The 18,828-nt window shown below is 37.9% G+C and overlaps 1 protein-coding gene across 6 annotated transcripts in view; it reads right to left on the reverse strand.

Moving 5' to 3' along the window:
- The window catches only part of ARHGAP12 (Rho GTPase activating protein 12), a 63,655-nt gene that overhangs the window by 23,325 nt on the left and 21,502 nt on the right, over positions 1-18,828 (reverse strand). For 3 of the 6 annotated variants that reach the window (XM_042816803.1, XM_042816804.1, XM_042816802.1), the window contains exons 2-5: positions 15,043-15,306; positions 10,950-11,090; positions 9,310-9,390; positions 2,074-2,199 (exon numbers count right to left, since the gene is read on the reverse strand). In XM_042816803.1, the coding sequence (XP_042672737.1) occupies positions 2,074-2,199; positions 9,310-9,390; positions 10,950-11,090; positions 15,043-15,306 (612 nt within the window). The remainder of the gene's footprint in view (positions 1-2,073; positions 2,200-9,309; positions 9,391-10,949; positions 11,091-15,042; positions 15,307-18,828) is intronic. The other 3 variants (XM_042816806.1, XM_042816805.1, XM_042816807.1) reach the window with 3 other exon arrangements.

The raw sequence follows: 18,828 nt of genomic DNA on the forward strand, positions 1-18,828 counted from the left end.
CCCTGTCCTTCCACAAAACACTCATGGTACATTCTTAATTTTCTTGAAGCATAAGCATTGTGCTTTATATAAAGTTACATACAGAAACCTTATCAGTAACAAATACATGATGACTGCTTATTTTAAAGCTGTTAGAACTGCATTAACTAAGCTACTGACTTAAGACTTCACAGATGCGGCTTATACACAATTTCTCCTGGTTACTACACTAGACATTTGTACAGTTGCACATTTGTTTCACTGGGCTTAAGGTCTTGGTACTAGACTATTGGGTCTTCAAAGTAAGCAGCTCCACCTAATCGATGCTTTACATGAGCATCTTCATTTGACGCTGAGCTACATAGAAGCCAGCCCAAAGCAAATTTAAATCCTGTAAAAAAAAAAATCTTCCTTTAAAAGTATGGCCAAATTTTTTACTTTATTGCCAACAGAAGTGTTTATACTGTGAAATGTAAACTTTACATGGAGCTAGAGGACTCCCTCCGGCTTTGATTTTGCAGAACTCCATCTGGCCATTCAAACACAGGTGACAACACATTTGATACATAAAGATGCTTAAGAGGAACAGGAAGGATGAAGAAGGGCAAAGAAACCTTGGAATTGCTAAAGCTAAACTGATGCATCTAGATGCAGAGTGCGCCATTGTCAGCCAAGCACGATCCCTGGGTCCTCTGCACTACATATGACATTCTAAACTGACAGCTTCAACACTTAAAATCAAATTCAATAAATTCTATTCTGAAGAACTAAGTCAACTCATGGTAACTCACTTGCTTCCTTTTCCACAACACTCCATTCCAACACAAACTACTGGGATATTCCAGAAGTAACATGTCAGGCACGTAACATTCTGAGCAGTAGATCCATTTTCATTACTACTACTGTGTTTTGTCCACTTGTCTTTGACATGGGCATGTGTAATTGCACACTTACCGGTCATTCTCCATACTCCCAGAAATACACTGATGTCATTTCACTTCTCCATGTATCTTTACAGAACAGAAGTGTACAAGCCAGTTTGTTGGCATCTTATTGTCAGTAGCCTATGCTAACACTTCAGCATTAAGATGCATTTCTGTTTCCATGAATCTCGGGTCAGACTGCTGTGAAGTTCCAAAAATCAGCAAGCCATTCATTACCCCTACAACACCAATTTCAGTTCCTCTCTGCTTACATAAGTTCTCCACATGCACTGGCAGAATGGCACAGTGCAAGTAGAAATGGCTATGATAGAAATCAGACAAAAAAGACACAGGCAGATGAAGAACAACGGAGAGGCGCTGTCCCCATGCTTGCTCAAACATCTATTAGTTGACAGCCCCCAACAGATTACCAAGAACATGCCACAGAGAATGAACAGAAAACAGCTTCTGTTATTACTGACTCAGCTCTGTCCTGACTAAACTCCCTGCTCAGCTCTGGAGGCGAAATAAAACCAAGCATTTTAGCACTTTCAGTACTGTGCTCTGCCCTTAAACAACATTCCAGCCCTGCTGTAATCAAGCACAACTTCTCTTCGCATATTACAGAGGAGATCAGCAGAACTGTCATTAAAGGGATTAGCTCACTACATAACACCACTATTTGTATCTCTAATTTAGAATTTTTGGTTTAGTAAGCAAAAGTTTTATTTCAACTCTATGAATTCTTCAGCTACTCATCTGCCATGTTTAAAGGGGATTCTTGCTTAGCGTCTCCTACAACTAAAATATTCAGGCATGAAATATCAATATACCTTACATGGGAACCTTGCCCACATTCACAATTCTTGAATTTAAAACCTTTCCAAAGCCTGAACTGAATTACAGGAAATTCCCAATTATAAGTAAAATGACCATAAACATCAAACTCTGAATTAACATGAGTTATTTCAAGGCTAACAAGAATAAGGCTACCACTGACTAAGAAACAACAGCAAAATTATCAAGCAGTCCTTGGATTCTCTGAATGTTATCAAACAGTGATGCAAAACATAAAACGAGATTTCAGAAATTCATACATGGCAGTTTCTTTTCAATACTTCACAAATCAAAAACAGTTCACATTGCAGCATGCTGTTTAACTTGCTCCTACCTTATCGTTGGTGTCCAACACAATTGTGCTGTGTCTCCATTTTGTTAAAACTATCGGTTCTTGTAGCCTCCTGTCCAGACTCCTACTCTTTATTATATCTCTTTGCTGCTGTGGTGAAGCATTATACTAAAGAAAAGAAAAATCAAACTATAAGCAAGCTCTAATTCACACAAAAAAGGCCTGCATCTTCACAGTACAAACTTTCAGATTCCTGATTTCATCCAGGTGTGTGAAATTAGCCTTTTCTAAATTTAGCTCTTAGTTTTCAGAACCATCCTGTCTACTGTAGTCCTCTCGACAGACAGATGTTTGATTTCCTGGACAAAAGCTTTCTGCAAGCAACTGCCATATCAACAACTAGTATGGCATTAGAATAAACATATGATTTAATCATTCAAGTCTTCATATTGCACTGACAGTAAAAAGCACCTGTCATGACATAAGACAAGGATAACCCTGCTACTCTACAATAAGCCATGCAGATTAAGAGCGTTTAACTGAATATGATTCTATTTGGCTCCAAGGTTTCCTATGCTTAGGAGAGTAGATACTAAGAAGTGAGGTGAGGACTTCCTTTTTCAGAAATACCTACATCAACTATTGCTAAGGGAATTTGTTAGTGTGCAACACATCTAAGTGCAGAAAACAAGTATTTAGCAGGAAATAATTTTAAGACTTGGCAAAGCATTAAGAGCAAGGGAGACACAAGTTCTATGTTCTGATAAGCTCAACAGCATTCAGAGATGAACAGGTTGAGAAAATATAAAGGCCATGAGAAAGATCCAGCATTTAACTTCCATTCAGCTTTGCAGCATACAAATAAGTAGCAGAGACATTTAAAATCATCACATTATAAAGAACTATAAAAATATTTCAAGCAAACTTTCACATTGAAAGAACAAACAAGAAAAGACAAAAGATTTGTTTGCTTTTTACAGTCAGTAACAATCTCATTCTCTCTATTCAGATTACAAGACTGCAATCTATACACAGAAACAGAAGGAAATAAGCGTGACACATAATGGACTAGAATTCAAATGTAGCACAGGAAAGTAAAATACTCATTTTACTGAAAAAAGGCAAAAACTATCCTTGACATGACATTGAATTCTACAGTTTTGCTACCAATTTACTCAGGCCCTCCAATTGCTCCAATTGCTACCAATAAACTCAGAGCCTCAGGTCTTCAAAGATGATAACACATACTGACGAAGTACAGCAAAATTAAAGCTCAATAACATAAATTCCAAATTCAAGATGAATAACAATTAAGTTAAAGTTAGTGCTAAAAATAACTACTACTACCACCATGGCAGAGACCAAGATAGAAGCTCTGCATTTTAAAGGGAATGGAGTTCATGTTCCAATAAGTCAACAGATACTAAGAAGCATTTAAATTATTTCAACATGCAGTGAAGTGTTAAAGTACTCCCAGTTGAATAAATGTTGTAGTGCGGTGAAGAAAATTCAGTACATCATGTACAAACAGAGGTGTGCTGGTTGGCACCGTAGAGATTCGCATTTGAGACTGCACTGACTTCATATTGGTTTCAGCACATTTACATTCATACGTCAACTGCTACCTTACAGTGAGGTTGAGGTTGAAGTAACTTTCAGTTTGTTCCTGTGTTAAATCAAAGATGAACCACCATTCATGCTGCAAGAAATCTAATGGCAGCTTACTTTCTTGTAATACAAATATCCATCCAGACACTCCTACCAAGCAAACTGTGACAGCAGTCTAAGCAATATACAGCAAAACTGCTGACATTACAACTAAAACCTAAGCAAGTTTCAACTATACTATGCCTAAACAGCAGAAGACTGCTATAGTGTTCCTCACAATAGTTCAAATATGCTTTTGCTATAAAGTGAACTGTTTATTTTACATATACACACACGTATATATACTTCAGTGACATTAATGAATATTAGTTATGGAAACCTTCCATGCACTTTCCATTTGAGAATTTTGAAGAACTCAAGCTGTAACCACAAAGACTTCAAAGTATCTTGAATTAAAATCTACCTTAAGAGCTAGAATATAGTCACAGACTATTTACAGGTGATCTATATTTAAAAGGTGCCTTTGATACCATCATGAACCACTGGGAGTCTGTTTACCTAGCAGGTAACTCCATCCCAAAGGAAAAAGGGCCTGTAAGGCAAGGCTGACTCTCCAGTTTTACAAAATATACTGCACAAGAAAGCAACAATATATAGAGCTAACAGCTAACATTTCAGGAACACTGCGCTGTGCATCTTAGCAGCTTCAGTACTTTGTGCTGGTGATACAAGCAGTGTTAATAAACTGACAAAGTCCTTAAAAAGAACATTTGACATCTCTCTCGCATTTTCTCACAACATAAGTGTCAAGTAAACTATTTTCAGTCAAATGTTCATTGTCAGGTATATTTTCCTCCCTGTGAACAGCAGAATAAACTACCAGAGGAAAAAAGAGAAAGCTAAGTATTTCTGGGCTCAAGACAAGCTTCTGCTTCTAAAACAAAGGGAGTGATTTGTGATATTTGTGATTTCCAAAAAGAGTTACAGTGAGATACAGATACTGCTTTGGACTCTGGATTCTCCAAGCGAACTAACCATGAACTACAATGGATAGATGCTACTGGTTAGAGAGAAGCAGCCAGGGTGCCAGTGATGCAGTTAGATTCCTCTTTACATCTTCGGTGTCACCTTGAAGACTAAGGCTAGGTAAGGGCCGTAGAGAAGTCATCCTATGACACCACATGCCCTAGCATCACACCTTTAAAAGTTGCTATCATTTTCCTAATTCTGAAACTTCTAATAATGCAGCACAGAACTCCAAACGCACACTACTGCTCTTTGAAAAAATGTCCCCAGAACTCCAGCTTGTCCCACTCAGTTACCCCTCCCTAGCACTCCCAGCTTCATCCTCATTTCACGGCCAGTTCCTCTTATCAGCAAGTGAGGACAACAAACTGTTCATACTCCTACTGCATACACCAAGTAACCCTGACTCCTTGTTACACTGGTTCTTGGTACAGGGTGAAGACACTGCTGATATTGATTTAGGTAACACAGGGTTATTTTCATTGTTGAAGTCATTCAGTGCTTTCACCAGCTACTTGAAAGCTTTCTTTGCCTCACAGTAAATTTTTCTAACCCTCTCAACTGGCTGAATAACTTATATTTAATTTTAACCCGATAATGGAGCATGGCTCAAGGCTCTGTCCTAGCCTAATTGTGACTGAAATAAATGCAACACCTCCAAGCTATTTGTAGCAGTTGTCCTCATTCTTTGGGAGATGACACAGATCTGTCAGCTTCAAGACAGAGAACAAAGATTCCTCTTTGTTTGCACTAATAAGAGACACAGTCAAAGACAAGGAATTGGGCGGGTGAAGGGAGAAGAAGGTGGGAAGCAGCTGACAGTGAAATTTGGTAAAGACCCAATGTTAAAAGCAGGTCAGGGATTAAAACAGGAACATATAAGAATATTCTGACGTCCCATTATCCTTTATCACCTTATCTACTCCACTATATTATTTGCAGTTTTCTCAGTAAACAGTTTGAAATTATTTTTGTTCTTTGATTGATTGCTTCACAACAAAAGGATTTCACCAGTGCTGCAACTGTCTGGCTTTGAATAAACTTTTCACTTCTGTGACTGAAGTAACATCAATGCAAATGTTTTGCTATTTCTTATGAACTAAAAAAAAAATGCTTTTTTCACCTTACATAAATAGAAATAAAACATTTCTTCACTGCCTGTAAAGGACCCTGCCCACACCTTGCTTTCTCTCCCTGGAGGATTAAGGCTCCTCATGTTCCATCTGTACAACAGCAGAGTTTCAGGCCACAGCTGCACTGAAGGAACAGTGCAGGGCAGGAGGCTGCTGCAGAAGACAGCTTCCATTGGAGCAGAAGTGATCCAAAACCCCTCTGCACCCACTCTACTGACTTGACTGCCCTGGATGTTCTTTGCTTCACCTTCTATCCCAGTGGGTTGTTTGATTTTTTGATTTGTGTTTGTTTTTAATAATCTGCAAGAACAAACAATTGAATGTAGCCGAATCCACAAGAGGAAAGGGAAAGTCTTCTGGAAGATGTATTACAAGTTGCAAGTAAAGATTAGTATCCACTTCAAATAATAATTCAGCTGTCAGTGAACATAGGGCAGAAAACAGGAAAAGTCTGGGGTGTGCATCACCTAGGTGTGGTGAGAGAAGGGACTGTCCTGCTCTGCTCAGCAGCCTCACCTTGAGCACTGTGTGTAGTTTGGCCACCACAGCATCAGAAGGACTTAAAACTATTATAAAGTAATTGTCTACAGGAGGGCTGTGAAGATGTAGAACAGAGAAGAAGGCAACACGTATGACTTCAGTGGCTGAGGTGCCTGGCTGCACTCAGCCCAGAGCAGAGGAGCTGAGCGGAGGCCTGATGGCGGCTGCAGCTCCTCACAGGGAGCGGAGGGCAGCGCTGAGCTCTGCTCTGTGTGACAGCGACAGGGCTGAGGGAACGGCATGGAGCTGTGTGAGGGGAGGGCAGCTGGGCTCAGGGAATGGTTCTGCACCAGAACCACCACCAGGGCGGTGGGCAAAGCCCTGAGTGCTGGAGTTCAAGGAGCATCTGGACACTGCTCACAGACACTGGGTTTGTAGGTAACTTTTCATGTAGTAAGGACCCAGGAGTTGCATTTGATGATCCTTGTTGGGTCCCTTCCAACTCATGCTATATTATGATTGTGTTCTTCTGTTCCACTCCAAAAAGTTGGGCCATGCTCATCACAAGTGTTAACAGAATTTTTCAGCAGTTGTCAAAGCTACTCCATGCACATGTTAGTTCAGCCAGAGGCATTCCGCTATTCCTAGATGTTACATAAATGTATATGACTGGAGGGCTTGTTATAAGACTGTCTGAAGTAATCTATGTTGTAACTCACCCTCCTCCCCTAACACCATCAGATACTTGTTTTTATATACACGTACAGTAGTGAAGCACTAATACAGAGCATGTTCACATTTACAGCCAGTGCTATAAAAGCAAAACTTTTTCATGTTACAGTACTATCTCAGTACTGTATCTTGGTTCTAGTTCTAATAATGTGCAGATTACCAAGAATAATCTAAAATAAAAAGCATTATCTTTTTTTCTTTCCTAGTTTAACAGCATCGCATAACCATACTATTACATACATTTATTTTGCAATTAATTTTGAATAGAAACACAAGATCTAAATATGTCAAGGGGAAATAAAACTGATATTGAGTACTACTGTAGACTCCACCTAATTTCTTTTTAAAGATCTTTTTCCAAGTAACTTAATTTTCATTTAAACAAGAGTGGCAGTGCTGAAGTCTTTCTATGGTCTTTTCTCTAAGCATTCATGAGAGTTTCCAACAAAGATAATTTTTCTTCAAAGCCATTCTGCAGTCTATACTGTGTTTCCAGTTCATTTGTCCCAAAGCACTTTTGGAACCAGTCTCAGCAAGCTTTTCGGGAGACTGATCTTCAATCACGCCTCAACTACTCACATCTTTGTAACGTTTTCACTGTATGTTCATCAGATACAGTGATGCAGACTAGCTAAATATTTTGCTGAAATGTTTAATATATTAATTAAAGCTATAGGTAGGAATTTCTGTCAATACATAAGACTGTGAATTGAGAACTAAATTGCTAATATACTTCTGTTAATCATATATTTGCTGCCACTAAAGCGCTTTCAAAGATCACTCAGTAAGGAACTAATAATAGAGTCTAGTCAGCAGAAGAGAAATAACTTAAGGAAAGTTCCTAACAGCAATATTTGATAATTTTGATATAAACAAGAGGCAAAGCAGATCAGACCACAGATCAGACCAAAAAGAGAGGCTAGCTATCGTTCTGTACATGGTTACTAATAGGAGGGACCTCAGAGGCTTACACAGAACCACTAGAATATCATGACAAACACACTAAACCTCCTCTCTTTGTGTTTATGTCTCACACAACAGTTCTGGTTTATCTTTGCAGCCGAATTAGAGCCAACTCAACGAGTTACTTATTTCAAAGCCAACCTATTTTAGTAGAAAGCAACTTCTTCACTGTCAACTTTGTGCAGGAGGCAAAGAACAAAGCACCAAAGAAATTACTGCCCTTATTTACTTCAAACTATAAACACCTAACTATCAATTGTTTCCACCAGAACTTCTTGAAGCAGATTTTTACTTTTCTACTTAATCTAATAGCCAATCAATGGCTAAATAGCTTTCAAAAACAATAGTTACCAATTCATTATATATATTAGAAAATGTTAAATATTTAACACATCAGATCAACACTGGAGAATTCGTAAAGACAACTCAGCTCTTCAGTAACACAAATTCTTCAGCTGATCTACCAAAAGAGCCAAGCATTTAGCTACATTCCTAAGTTTAAATACTTGTCCAAAAGCACTATCTATTAAGGCTGCTCCTTTCTAAGTAGAAAGGACACAGGCTTTAGGGAAATAATAGCTGAGGAACACACTCTTTGGAATACTTAAGCATGCAATTCTCCGAATATTTATTATGATCACCTTAATACATAAGACTGAACAAACATCCTAACACTAGAAAGGCACATACAAAAACATAATTATGACAAGCGTTCTGAAAATGAGAATTATATGTTATTAGGTACATCCTCCGACTACCTAAATCTGTCAATTTCCCATAATTTTTTTTTTCACTCCATTATTAAGTACCAGTTTATATTTCAGTTGAAACTCTTAAAGGTCATTCTCAAAGACACCTTAAACTGTAGAACCTTCTGTTTTTCACTAATTCTGTGTATAAAATCAGAATCATAAAGTGTACATGGCAAAATAATGCATGGCAAAAATAATGCTCTTTGGAGTGTACTACAAAGAAAGTACAATTTCTCAGGAATATTCTGTAGCTTAGAAAATTTACCTTTTTTCCCCTAAATGCTTTCTATTTCATGAAAATAAATCACAGATATTACTTTGCAGCCTTACAGGAAAAGCTAGGTTCTGCAAAGACATCACATCTTTTTTGCTATTTGAATAGCTACATCATCTATTTTTATTACGTCTGTCAGCGTGCTTTTCTTCTTCACAACTTGAAATTCCACAAAAGTGACAGAAATAATGAAGTGAAACCCCTAAGTCCTCTTGTTGTGTCTAACTGCCACTAAAGGCCTCATAGAACACTAGGGAGTTGCCCTAGGGAGGAGGGCAACAGTCCAAAGTTTCTTCTTCAGGTCACTCACCTTTGGTAACTCCCATTCTGATCGGGAACCATCAGCACTGTAGTAGTATGGTCTACCTTGTTCATCTGCATGTTTTAGCCACTGTAGAAAGAAGCGTGATGACAGGAAATGTAATTAGTGTGACAGTCATAACATAGCCAGACTCTGATAATTTAGGATTTAAAGTGAATTTGTCATAAAGTCCCATCCACTTCAGCAGGGTGTGCAAAGTAACCTCCGTTAACTAAGTTTAGCCAGTAGTGAGAACATAGCAGTTTTCAGCTTCCTGCATTCAGCTCACTATCACTTTTTCCTTCTGCAGCTCCTCAGGCAGAACTCCTGCAGTAACACAGATACTGAATTCCTGATGACTCATATAATCTACTAAGAGATTGTGATAAACAGATGTTTTGAAGATTACACATCTCACTCATCATCATTATGATGTCATTTTAAGGAGGTATGATCTTTACACCAGATCTGTGGAAGGATTTTATACATAAGATTACAAAATTTCAAGTAGCTAATCTAGCAGCTGTTGATAATTTAAGAGATTACTAAACAACCTTAACTCCATTTTTATAGCATCAACACGAGCATGAGTTGCAGTCTAAGATGATAATACAGATTCTGTAACCTCTAACAGCAACTCCCAGAATCAAAGAGGTAAAACCATGGTGACTATAACTAATGGTGCAGAACAAACAGAACTGTAGAGAGCAAAATTCTACAGGACTTTTGAACAGTAATATACATGGAAAAACTCACACCTCAGGTCAAGTAGGTTTCACAAAATTATGCACCAGTAAGTTTGTTTTCTATCAATCCCAATGTAATTTTTTTTTTTAACGTTTACCTATTTGCCAAAACAGAGCATGCACTATAGATTTTCAGCAGAAACAGATCTGAGAAGGACAAAAATGCATAACTGGCATAAAACTCAACTACTCAAAAGCTTCTTTAAAAGCACTTGCATACGTTAAGTGGAGAACAAGTGATGCTACAATAAACGCTCCTTGAAAGTCAAAGAAATCAAAACAACTTCAGTGGACAACTAGAAAAATAGACTGCTTTACAAATATAAACAAATATTGTCATTTTTTCTTCATGGGAGAAAATTCCAGGATACGTCCAGAATCATGCTAAGTTGTCAGGAGCAATTCAGTAATTAGAATAGAACATAAATCTATGATACAGCTATGGTGTAAGTACAAAGTTTGTCTACAGCTGAAAGCAGCACTGAAAACTTTTTAAAAAGGATGAAACTGAAAAAGAAGAATTTTCAGTTTGAAACCATCCCATCTGGGAGACATCTGTAGACAAGAGCAACACTTAAAAGATAATAAGAACGTCATTATATGGGTATAAAGTTCATTCCTGAAGCATAACCAAGAGGATGGAAGGTGGGGAAAAAACATACACATTATATATTCATTTAAAATAATGTGACACCAACGAAAATAAGAAAACCTCCCCCGAATGGTGAAGTACATACGTGAGAAAAAAAAAAAAAATAGTTCATCTGAGAAAGTTTCATGCATATTTAAAAACAAAAAGGTAGATACCACTAAGGAATGCTATTCACTTCTAGAAATGAAATCTGCATTTCTATTAGTGAATTAGCTGAAGAAAGCATGTGATGAGAAGAAGGAAAAAAGTACCTTTTCATTAGTATAGTCATTGGTATATAAGGTTTGACCATGTTCATCCAACTCTTCTGACCAACCCTTTGGAGGAGAACCGTACTGACTATCTGACTGGCTGTAACAAGAACTGTGGTCGTTTTCTTCTGATGAAAGATGCTACAAGTAGTCAGAAACATACAAGGCAGTTTTGAGAATGAAAATGCTTTAAAATCTGAAAGATCAAAGATTATTTGACTAGAAAGAGAATAGTAATAAGAGCAGGAAGTTCACATTTTTATGCCTTACATGAGAAAATGAGCTCATAAATAATCAATAATTGCTAGGTAATTAAAACAAAATCAGAACACAATTTATACTTTTTCTTTACTAACCCAGATTCTGACTACTCAAATTCAAGCAGTGTCATATGACAGATTCAAACCTAATTAATACTCTGAATCTGTTGCCAATGTAAATTTTATTCCCACCAATTTGTATTACTGAATGACGAAGGAAGCTAGCTTTCATTACCTCTATTGCTCCAGAACACCCACAAGACATACTACACCTTGTGTTTCTGGCATCATCCCAGCTTTCATACTTAAATTCCCTCGTTCTCTTTCCAAATAGTTCATGGAAACCAAATGATCATTCAGGATAACTTCAGCTGAATCTGTCTATGTGTATGATGCATCCTACAATGTTAGCAATTTTCAGTCTTTACCTTCCAGTGTTGGCACGTGACAATTTAAAAGCAAGACATTTTTACGTGCTAAAGACACAGCTAACAGAATTATAAGATTATCTTCTAAAGGTAAGAGTGAATTATAACATGGAAACAAGTTTGATGCATGAAATAGAAGAAAGGTTTTGCACACACATCAAAACTTGTGGTAACTCACCACGTGCATGAGGGAAACTCCCTAAGCTGACACAAACTGACTACTAAGCACAGCAAAATCCATAGATCACTTCTGGTCACTCATAAAGCAAATGTCCCCTACAGCCTACAGAATGCGAGCATTTAAACTATGCATTAAACAATCTCATTTCTCACCTATAACACAAAAATCTGAACTGCCAATTTCTACTGACTGAGGCAAAAAGTCTTCAGTCACATTTTTACACTTGGACTTGAGACTAACAAGTTGAAAATGCTGCTACAAGCTCCTCTTGAATAATTGCTTTATAACATAGCAGTAGTGTGTACACATATTTAAGTTAACATAATATTTTAATGTTCTAATACTGATTAGAGAAATGTCAGTGCACTTACGGTAGCAGACTTTGGAAATATATATATATTTAATAAAAATTACGGCCAAACAAGATAATGTTTCTTCCAAATAATTCCTGATGCTGAGGAAAGCAACATACAAATTAAAACTAAATATTCTCCTAGGAGAAAAATAGAAACCAGCCTGTTGCTCAGTAAGAATGACTTCACATGTCTGTCTGTAACATACTTATAACACAACAGTTCTGATGTTCCAAGGCTCAGCTAATCCCATCAGCATACTGTCTAGGAGTTTAACTTTAGCTGATAAACTTAAATGAAATTGCAGAGCTGTTACAAAGTTTATCAAACCAAAGTCATTCTTTAACACATAAAAAAAAAAATGCTGAAGTTGCTTAAATGGGCATTTTAAAAATAACACTGGACAAACCACGCTCTACGACTTCTGGTTCCTCTTCCAACACCTTTCCAGTACTGCCTCTATGCTTCCTACTTCATGTAGCCTAATATTTCTACTTAAGAATCCCAGCCCCAATCATATTCCACCTCAATCAACTAAAAACATCTAAAGCAGACAGCTACCAAATCTGTCACCTCATTCTACTGTAGCTTAGCCTGGTATCTCAACCTTTACGTATTTGGTAAAAGTATTCAACACCATAAATGAAATGCTGAACGCAAACAGTGGACTGTGAAACACTCACAAATGAAAGATTGAAAAGAAGAAAAAAGTGGCTTCAAAACCAACCAGTAATAGCATAGCCATAAAGGACGAATTACAAAAGAATCTTGCACTATTTGAAATTTTTCAACTAGACAAGTTTATATTAATCAAAGCACATATCATCCACTGACCTTACAAAAAAAGAAATTGAGATGGATAAGATTGTTTGATGGCTAGAACTGGTAAAGCCAGTACAGATTGGCCTTCAAACATCATAAACAAGTGAACGAACTGAGCTATCTGATACAACAGTAAAAACAAAGCAGTAAAGAAGCTTCTGAACATGCAACTACGTGGTGAAGTGGTGGTACAGAGGTTTGAGTCAGGAATCATCTGCAGATGGTGGGGGAAAGAATTTTTGAAAGTACTCCCATGAGAAGAAGGAATAATGATGACATTAGGAAACCAGTTACACGTTGCTACGTGAGTTACTACTCAAAAAATAGATAAATAAAAGCAGTCATTTCTTCACAGAAAATCACTCCAGAAGAACAAAATTGTACCTAGCAAAAGAACAGCCAAGCGTGAAATTAACAGATAATTGTCAGAGACTGGCAAACTGAGTTTTGCCAGTTTACCTGTTGCAGCCACTAGCTGGTGGCAAGAAGGTAAGACTCTTTAAATGCTTGCAAATACCATTGCTGCTCAGAAGGCCATTCCCAATGGCAATGAGAGGGCTCCCTTTTGCTGTCCGCCCCGTTTCTGGCACTAATGGCCCAGAGGCAGATTTCCATAACAGGACGCTTCGCAATCTAAAATTTCTGAGCAGTATACAATTAAATTTTAAAACTAAACAACATAATAGCTCATGTGTGGTTCAGGTGGATTTCCTCGTATCTGAAAAAGGTATATGAAAATAGAAGATTTCTTGACATATGTTTGCTTTTTCTTTCAAGCTTGATACTGATTAACCTCAATACTGTTTGAATACAAGAACACTGTTTTAAGCATATTTAAACAGTAATATTCAGCTTCCAAATATTCCTTTTCTTTATCTGAATCACAGCAAATTGAGATAGACTAACACCACTTGTTTAGGTCTGCCTACCAAACAGCTGCACATAGCACATTAGCTACTCAAATATTATCCTTAACTATTTTTTAATGCAAATAACTTCTGTGGGAAAGCTTAACAACAGTAAACAGCTCTAAAAAGTGAAGGATTTGCATTACAAGAAAAAATAGCCTTTATAGCTGGAACATAACCAGGTCAAAAGTTCCTACAGCCTTCCCCAAGCATTTGCCACCATGAGACCCAGACACTTGATTAGACACACCTCCCAGCACTGTTACTTATGGTCTCTTCTTCTCTAAGACATCCAGTTATCATTCGCAGAATTAAGAAAATGATTTCCTCAAAGTTCACAATTTTCCCTAACAAAGTATTACTTTTAATTGCCTTTTTCCTAGTTTTCTCTACAGATATCCAAGGCCCCAAAAAGAAATCATTGATAAGTGTGTAAATTCATTTCTTGTAAGAAAACAGTTAGATAAAAATGTATGGAATTGAATAGAAGCCTCAATTTCATCAGTGTTTTTGATGCTGTTGGAAAGTGCTATAAAACATCACTAAGTCTAGTTTTAGCTCCCCAACTCTCCAATGTAGACTTACTGCCACAGCATTAACCAAGCAGGAACAAACACCTGCACGTACCTTTCCTTTGTTTTACTGTGGATTTAACTTACACTGATAACTCCCCTCGCATTTCATCTCCCTTCCCAGTTTCTAGAAACTGCCTCACTTCCTGTCCTTCCCCCACTTCCTTTATCACCCCAGAAATGTGCAGAATACACTGACAAAGAGAACATATTCCACATCAGAAAAGCTGCAATGGTTTCCTTACTCCATTGTCATTTAAATTCCTGTTAGTTTCAAGTTCTCCTTTATTTTCAAAAGGAAACCTGCAACACCTGATGAGGCACTGCCAGGTACTTTCACAACTAGTACTCAGGCTCATGATCCATCTTGTACACATTTCATGTACACATTTTCATATACAAAACTGACTGAAGTCCATGGTTGATGGTTACTACATCCCATGAAGCCACACGACTGATAAGACAAATGAAGACAGCCCTTGATACCTCAAAATTCAGAGATATCAAGTTCCATAACAAAACAGTATTCAAATGCATTACAACCTCATTGTGATCTCAGAACAAACTACCTCATGATCTGCATGGCTCTGGGAATCCCCTTTATTAATGCTTGCATCTCGGGCCCAACGTGGAGGTTTCCAGGTTCGTTCCTGTGATCCTCTGTTGTAGTAATAACAGCGTCCTGTTGTATCTTTATGGGTTTCCCATTCCCCATTTATTTGGACTGGAGCACTTGTAGGTAGTGGTGGAAGTGCAGACTGAGATATTTTCAGTTCTTGTAAATTAGCATAAACTGGTGAATCAGGCCTCCCTTGGCTTGGTGGAGTAGTTGGCTATTGAGAGAAGAAATGTATTATTAAAGAGCAAATGACTTTTATAATGCTCCCTTACAAATCAGCATGTATTACAAGAGTAAAATTAACCAACACACTCCTCTTTTTTTTTTTTTTTTTATTACTTATAAAAGCACAAAGGAAAGCCACAAGATACCAAAAAGATTAGATTTTTTCAATATTAAACAGATGTTGTTTGTGACATTTATAGTTCACATTTCAGCATTTCTCCAAGTTGATAATTGCCTTGCAATGGATTTGAAATGCAATAAAATCTTCATCAAATAATTATATATTCTAAAACTTCAGCTATGCAGTTAAAGGATTGCTCAGTAGCTGTAAGTAATATCTTAAGATGAAACACATTATTTCTTACATGTTACTTCATCAATTAAAGATGGTTTCCAAGTCATTTTCGTCCCCTAATACTATATAAATGATGGCGAATATAAAGCAGTGCTTTTGTTTCTCAACGAGAATTCAGCAGACCATTGAATTTGAAAGACAAATCTAATGTGGTGCTGCTGAAACTCCAGAAAACACTTGGGTGGTTTATACCTGTAAGCCTTTCCAAATAAATGCTTACTTAAACTCTTTTATGTAGTAACACTGTGAGCATTCTGATTACCACTCCCTTCTTACAGAAATTATGTGGATACTTATTTAAAGTGCCCAATTTTATTCATATATATGCAAATAAGGAGAACAACAATTGTCCACAAGGAAATAAAAAATTAAGGACAATTTCACATTCATATTTTGTGGATATGAAGACCTGCAAAAAGCATAGTTAAAAGTCTGTGGTACTCACTGAAACCATGAGTACTTTCAAATAAGCCACAGAAGTGGTTAGAAGAAAAATATACTTTTGACGTTCAATTTCTGAAGGGCAGTAGAAGCATGTAAAACACACCATGCGAAGGATAAGAGCATGTGTTTTCATGAGAACTGTGACCAGGAAACTGTGGAACCAGCTTGCCATTAAGCCAAATTGAATGCCTGTTAACATAAAGCCAACTCTCTACATCACGGCATTTATTCAGACACTCTAAAGAAAGAAAAATATCATGCAAACCATCCCTTCCTCCCCCCGCTTGCTTTTAATTTAGAAGCTTTGCTGTAGGCAAGCCCTTGTGCCTCTTGCTGCATCTTTCAAAGGAAAAAAAAGAACATATTGCGTTACATAAAAGATCCTTTACGATGTGCTTTTAAACATTAAAATCTTAGACTGCTAATCATGGCCACATCTAATCATAAATTATTGGGGTTTGCTCAGACAAGACAGGATATTGTACCACACAATCAGATATCAACTGCTTGCACCACAGCTGGAACCAAATATGGGCAATATCCACAACCAGAAGGGGAAACAGCTAGAGAGGAACTTAATGAGATTAAAACAAGCACAGACCTGTTTTGTGAATCTTTAAAAGTGAAAAGACAACTTACTGCATACAGCAAGTACAGTGTGTTTAACTGGAATATACTGCAAACCTGGGGGGAAGGGGTATCCGCAGCACTTGCAAAATCAGCTGAAAACAATTAGCATCTCCTCCATCAGTTCAAAGGAAAGAAACCTACTACAAAACTTTATGAAAACACTACTTTTCTACTACCCAAGTCTCTCCTTTTAGAGGGGCAGAGAGGAATGCTGGAACAGCTGGATTTGGTAAAGTACTGTTTCTTGAGGACATTAATAGCATAAGGAGCACTGCCATAAATGTTCTCAGGAACGTCCCTCGACTCCACTGAACACTGAGAGTGCCCTGCCTGCAGCTGCACAGGCCTCAGCCTCACACAGCAATCCTCAATTTTTGCTTCCACGAAAGACCAGAATTGATTTCGGCACTGTAACTAGAACAACTCTGGATGAAGCTGCAGGACCCATGTCACACTAGAATGATATTGGCAACTCAAGGCCAGTGTGCTCCATGTGCTGCCACGCAGCTCAAGCAACACATCAGTTACACTTCATACACTAATGTGTGATGAAATTGTAACGTGTGTTTTTCTTCTGACTGCTTAACACTTCTAAACTAAAATTTCTGGTTTACAAGCAGAAAAGTCAGAATTTCTGCCCAGAACAGCAAACAAGGCAGCTATGAGCCCTGCCAGCCAGGGCAGCCAGCTCTCTCCTGAGAGATCTTTTTGGTACAATTACAAGATTTAAGAGACACCCTTTAAGTTATTGTTTTTAGCAAAGCATGAAAAATGCAAACTCATAAATCTACCTTCAGCACACAGCTTAGCTTTAAGTGCATCCATGGGGATAACATTCTTATCAGGAACTGCTCTGAACAACCGCTTGGCACGCAGCAGCACTTCCCCATACCTCTGGGCACGCAGTGAGGTGCGCTGTTGCCTGCAGTGCTCAGTTCAACAGCACCCAACATTACCAATGTTAATTTTACCTGGTAAAAATTTGTTTATTAATAAAGCAACTTATAAAAGCCCCATGAAGCGAACTCTGTGTGCTGCCCTGAGGACGCCAGCAGGAAGGCCTGTCCCTCCCCAGGCAGCTCCCACCAGGCAGCCCTACCGAGCTCCCAGGCCTCCCACACCCCTGCCATTGTGATGAAGGTGACTGCTTCTAGTTCAAGTCTGCTCTGCAAAACTGCCACTAGTTTCAAGTCAAAAAGCATATTAAAATAATTTAACTGTTTTCCTTTCATTTACTAAGCTCATTGGTAATGTGTTAATAGGAGTAAATAAAGCATTACCTAAATCAAAATCGTTTATAACAATTTCCATGGCTGTTTTCCCAAATGCAGATAAATACAGGTTTGCTAAACACCAAACATTTCTGTAAGTACATGTGGACTTCCAGTTAGAACTTCCCTCCCTACTTCCTTTTTTGTCCTACAGAACTTCCAGTGCTCACATGGGCAGAATTAAATCTACTGAAAGAGACTACTTGTTCTTGCAACTCTGATAGCGAGAAAATATGTAAAACACGTCCTTCAGCATGCACACGCACGTACACAGAAGGTGCATTTCAAGCTTCATCTGCCTCTTGGTATGGTTTCAAGCTTCTTCCTGCTACTTTCTCTAACTGAAAGCAGTGAAGAACTCTTGCTAGGTAGAAAGTGGTGAGGAAAAATGAGAAAGGAGAAGTACTTCTGCAATGTCACAACAAGCGAAAATTACACAGCCCTGTAAGCACAGTGTCAGCCTTATGAATACAAAGGACCTCCCCGTAACTCAGTAATGCTCAGTTTGATACATTCGAGGACTGCTGTACTTCACTCAGTTAAGTTGCAGTATCAGCAAATGAACTCCAAACTCGCAAACTGATAATGAAGACTTACACACAGGAAGAAGTTTACACAATCAACTCAAAACGTTCTTCAAAATCAGACAGGATGTGTGGCACTTTTGGAACTCAGTTATTACACTGGCACAGTAGGAAGCAGACACATGCCTTTAAATAAAACTTGTTAATCATTCATGAATGAGCAGTCAACATTTTCAAATGCCAGATATGCTATCAGGCCTCTGAACACACGCTTGAACTCAGTGCAA

Source organism: Centrocercus urophasianus, unplaced genomic scaffold (assembly GCF_019232065.1).
Source record: "Centrocercus urophasianus isolate 14NV4802_14NV808 unplaced genomic scaffold, USGS_Curo_1.0 seq_16, whole genome shotgun sequence".
NCBI lineage: Eukaryota > Metazoa > Chordata > Aves > Galliformes > Phasianidae > Centrocercus > Centrocercus urophasianus.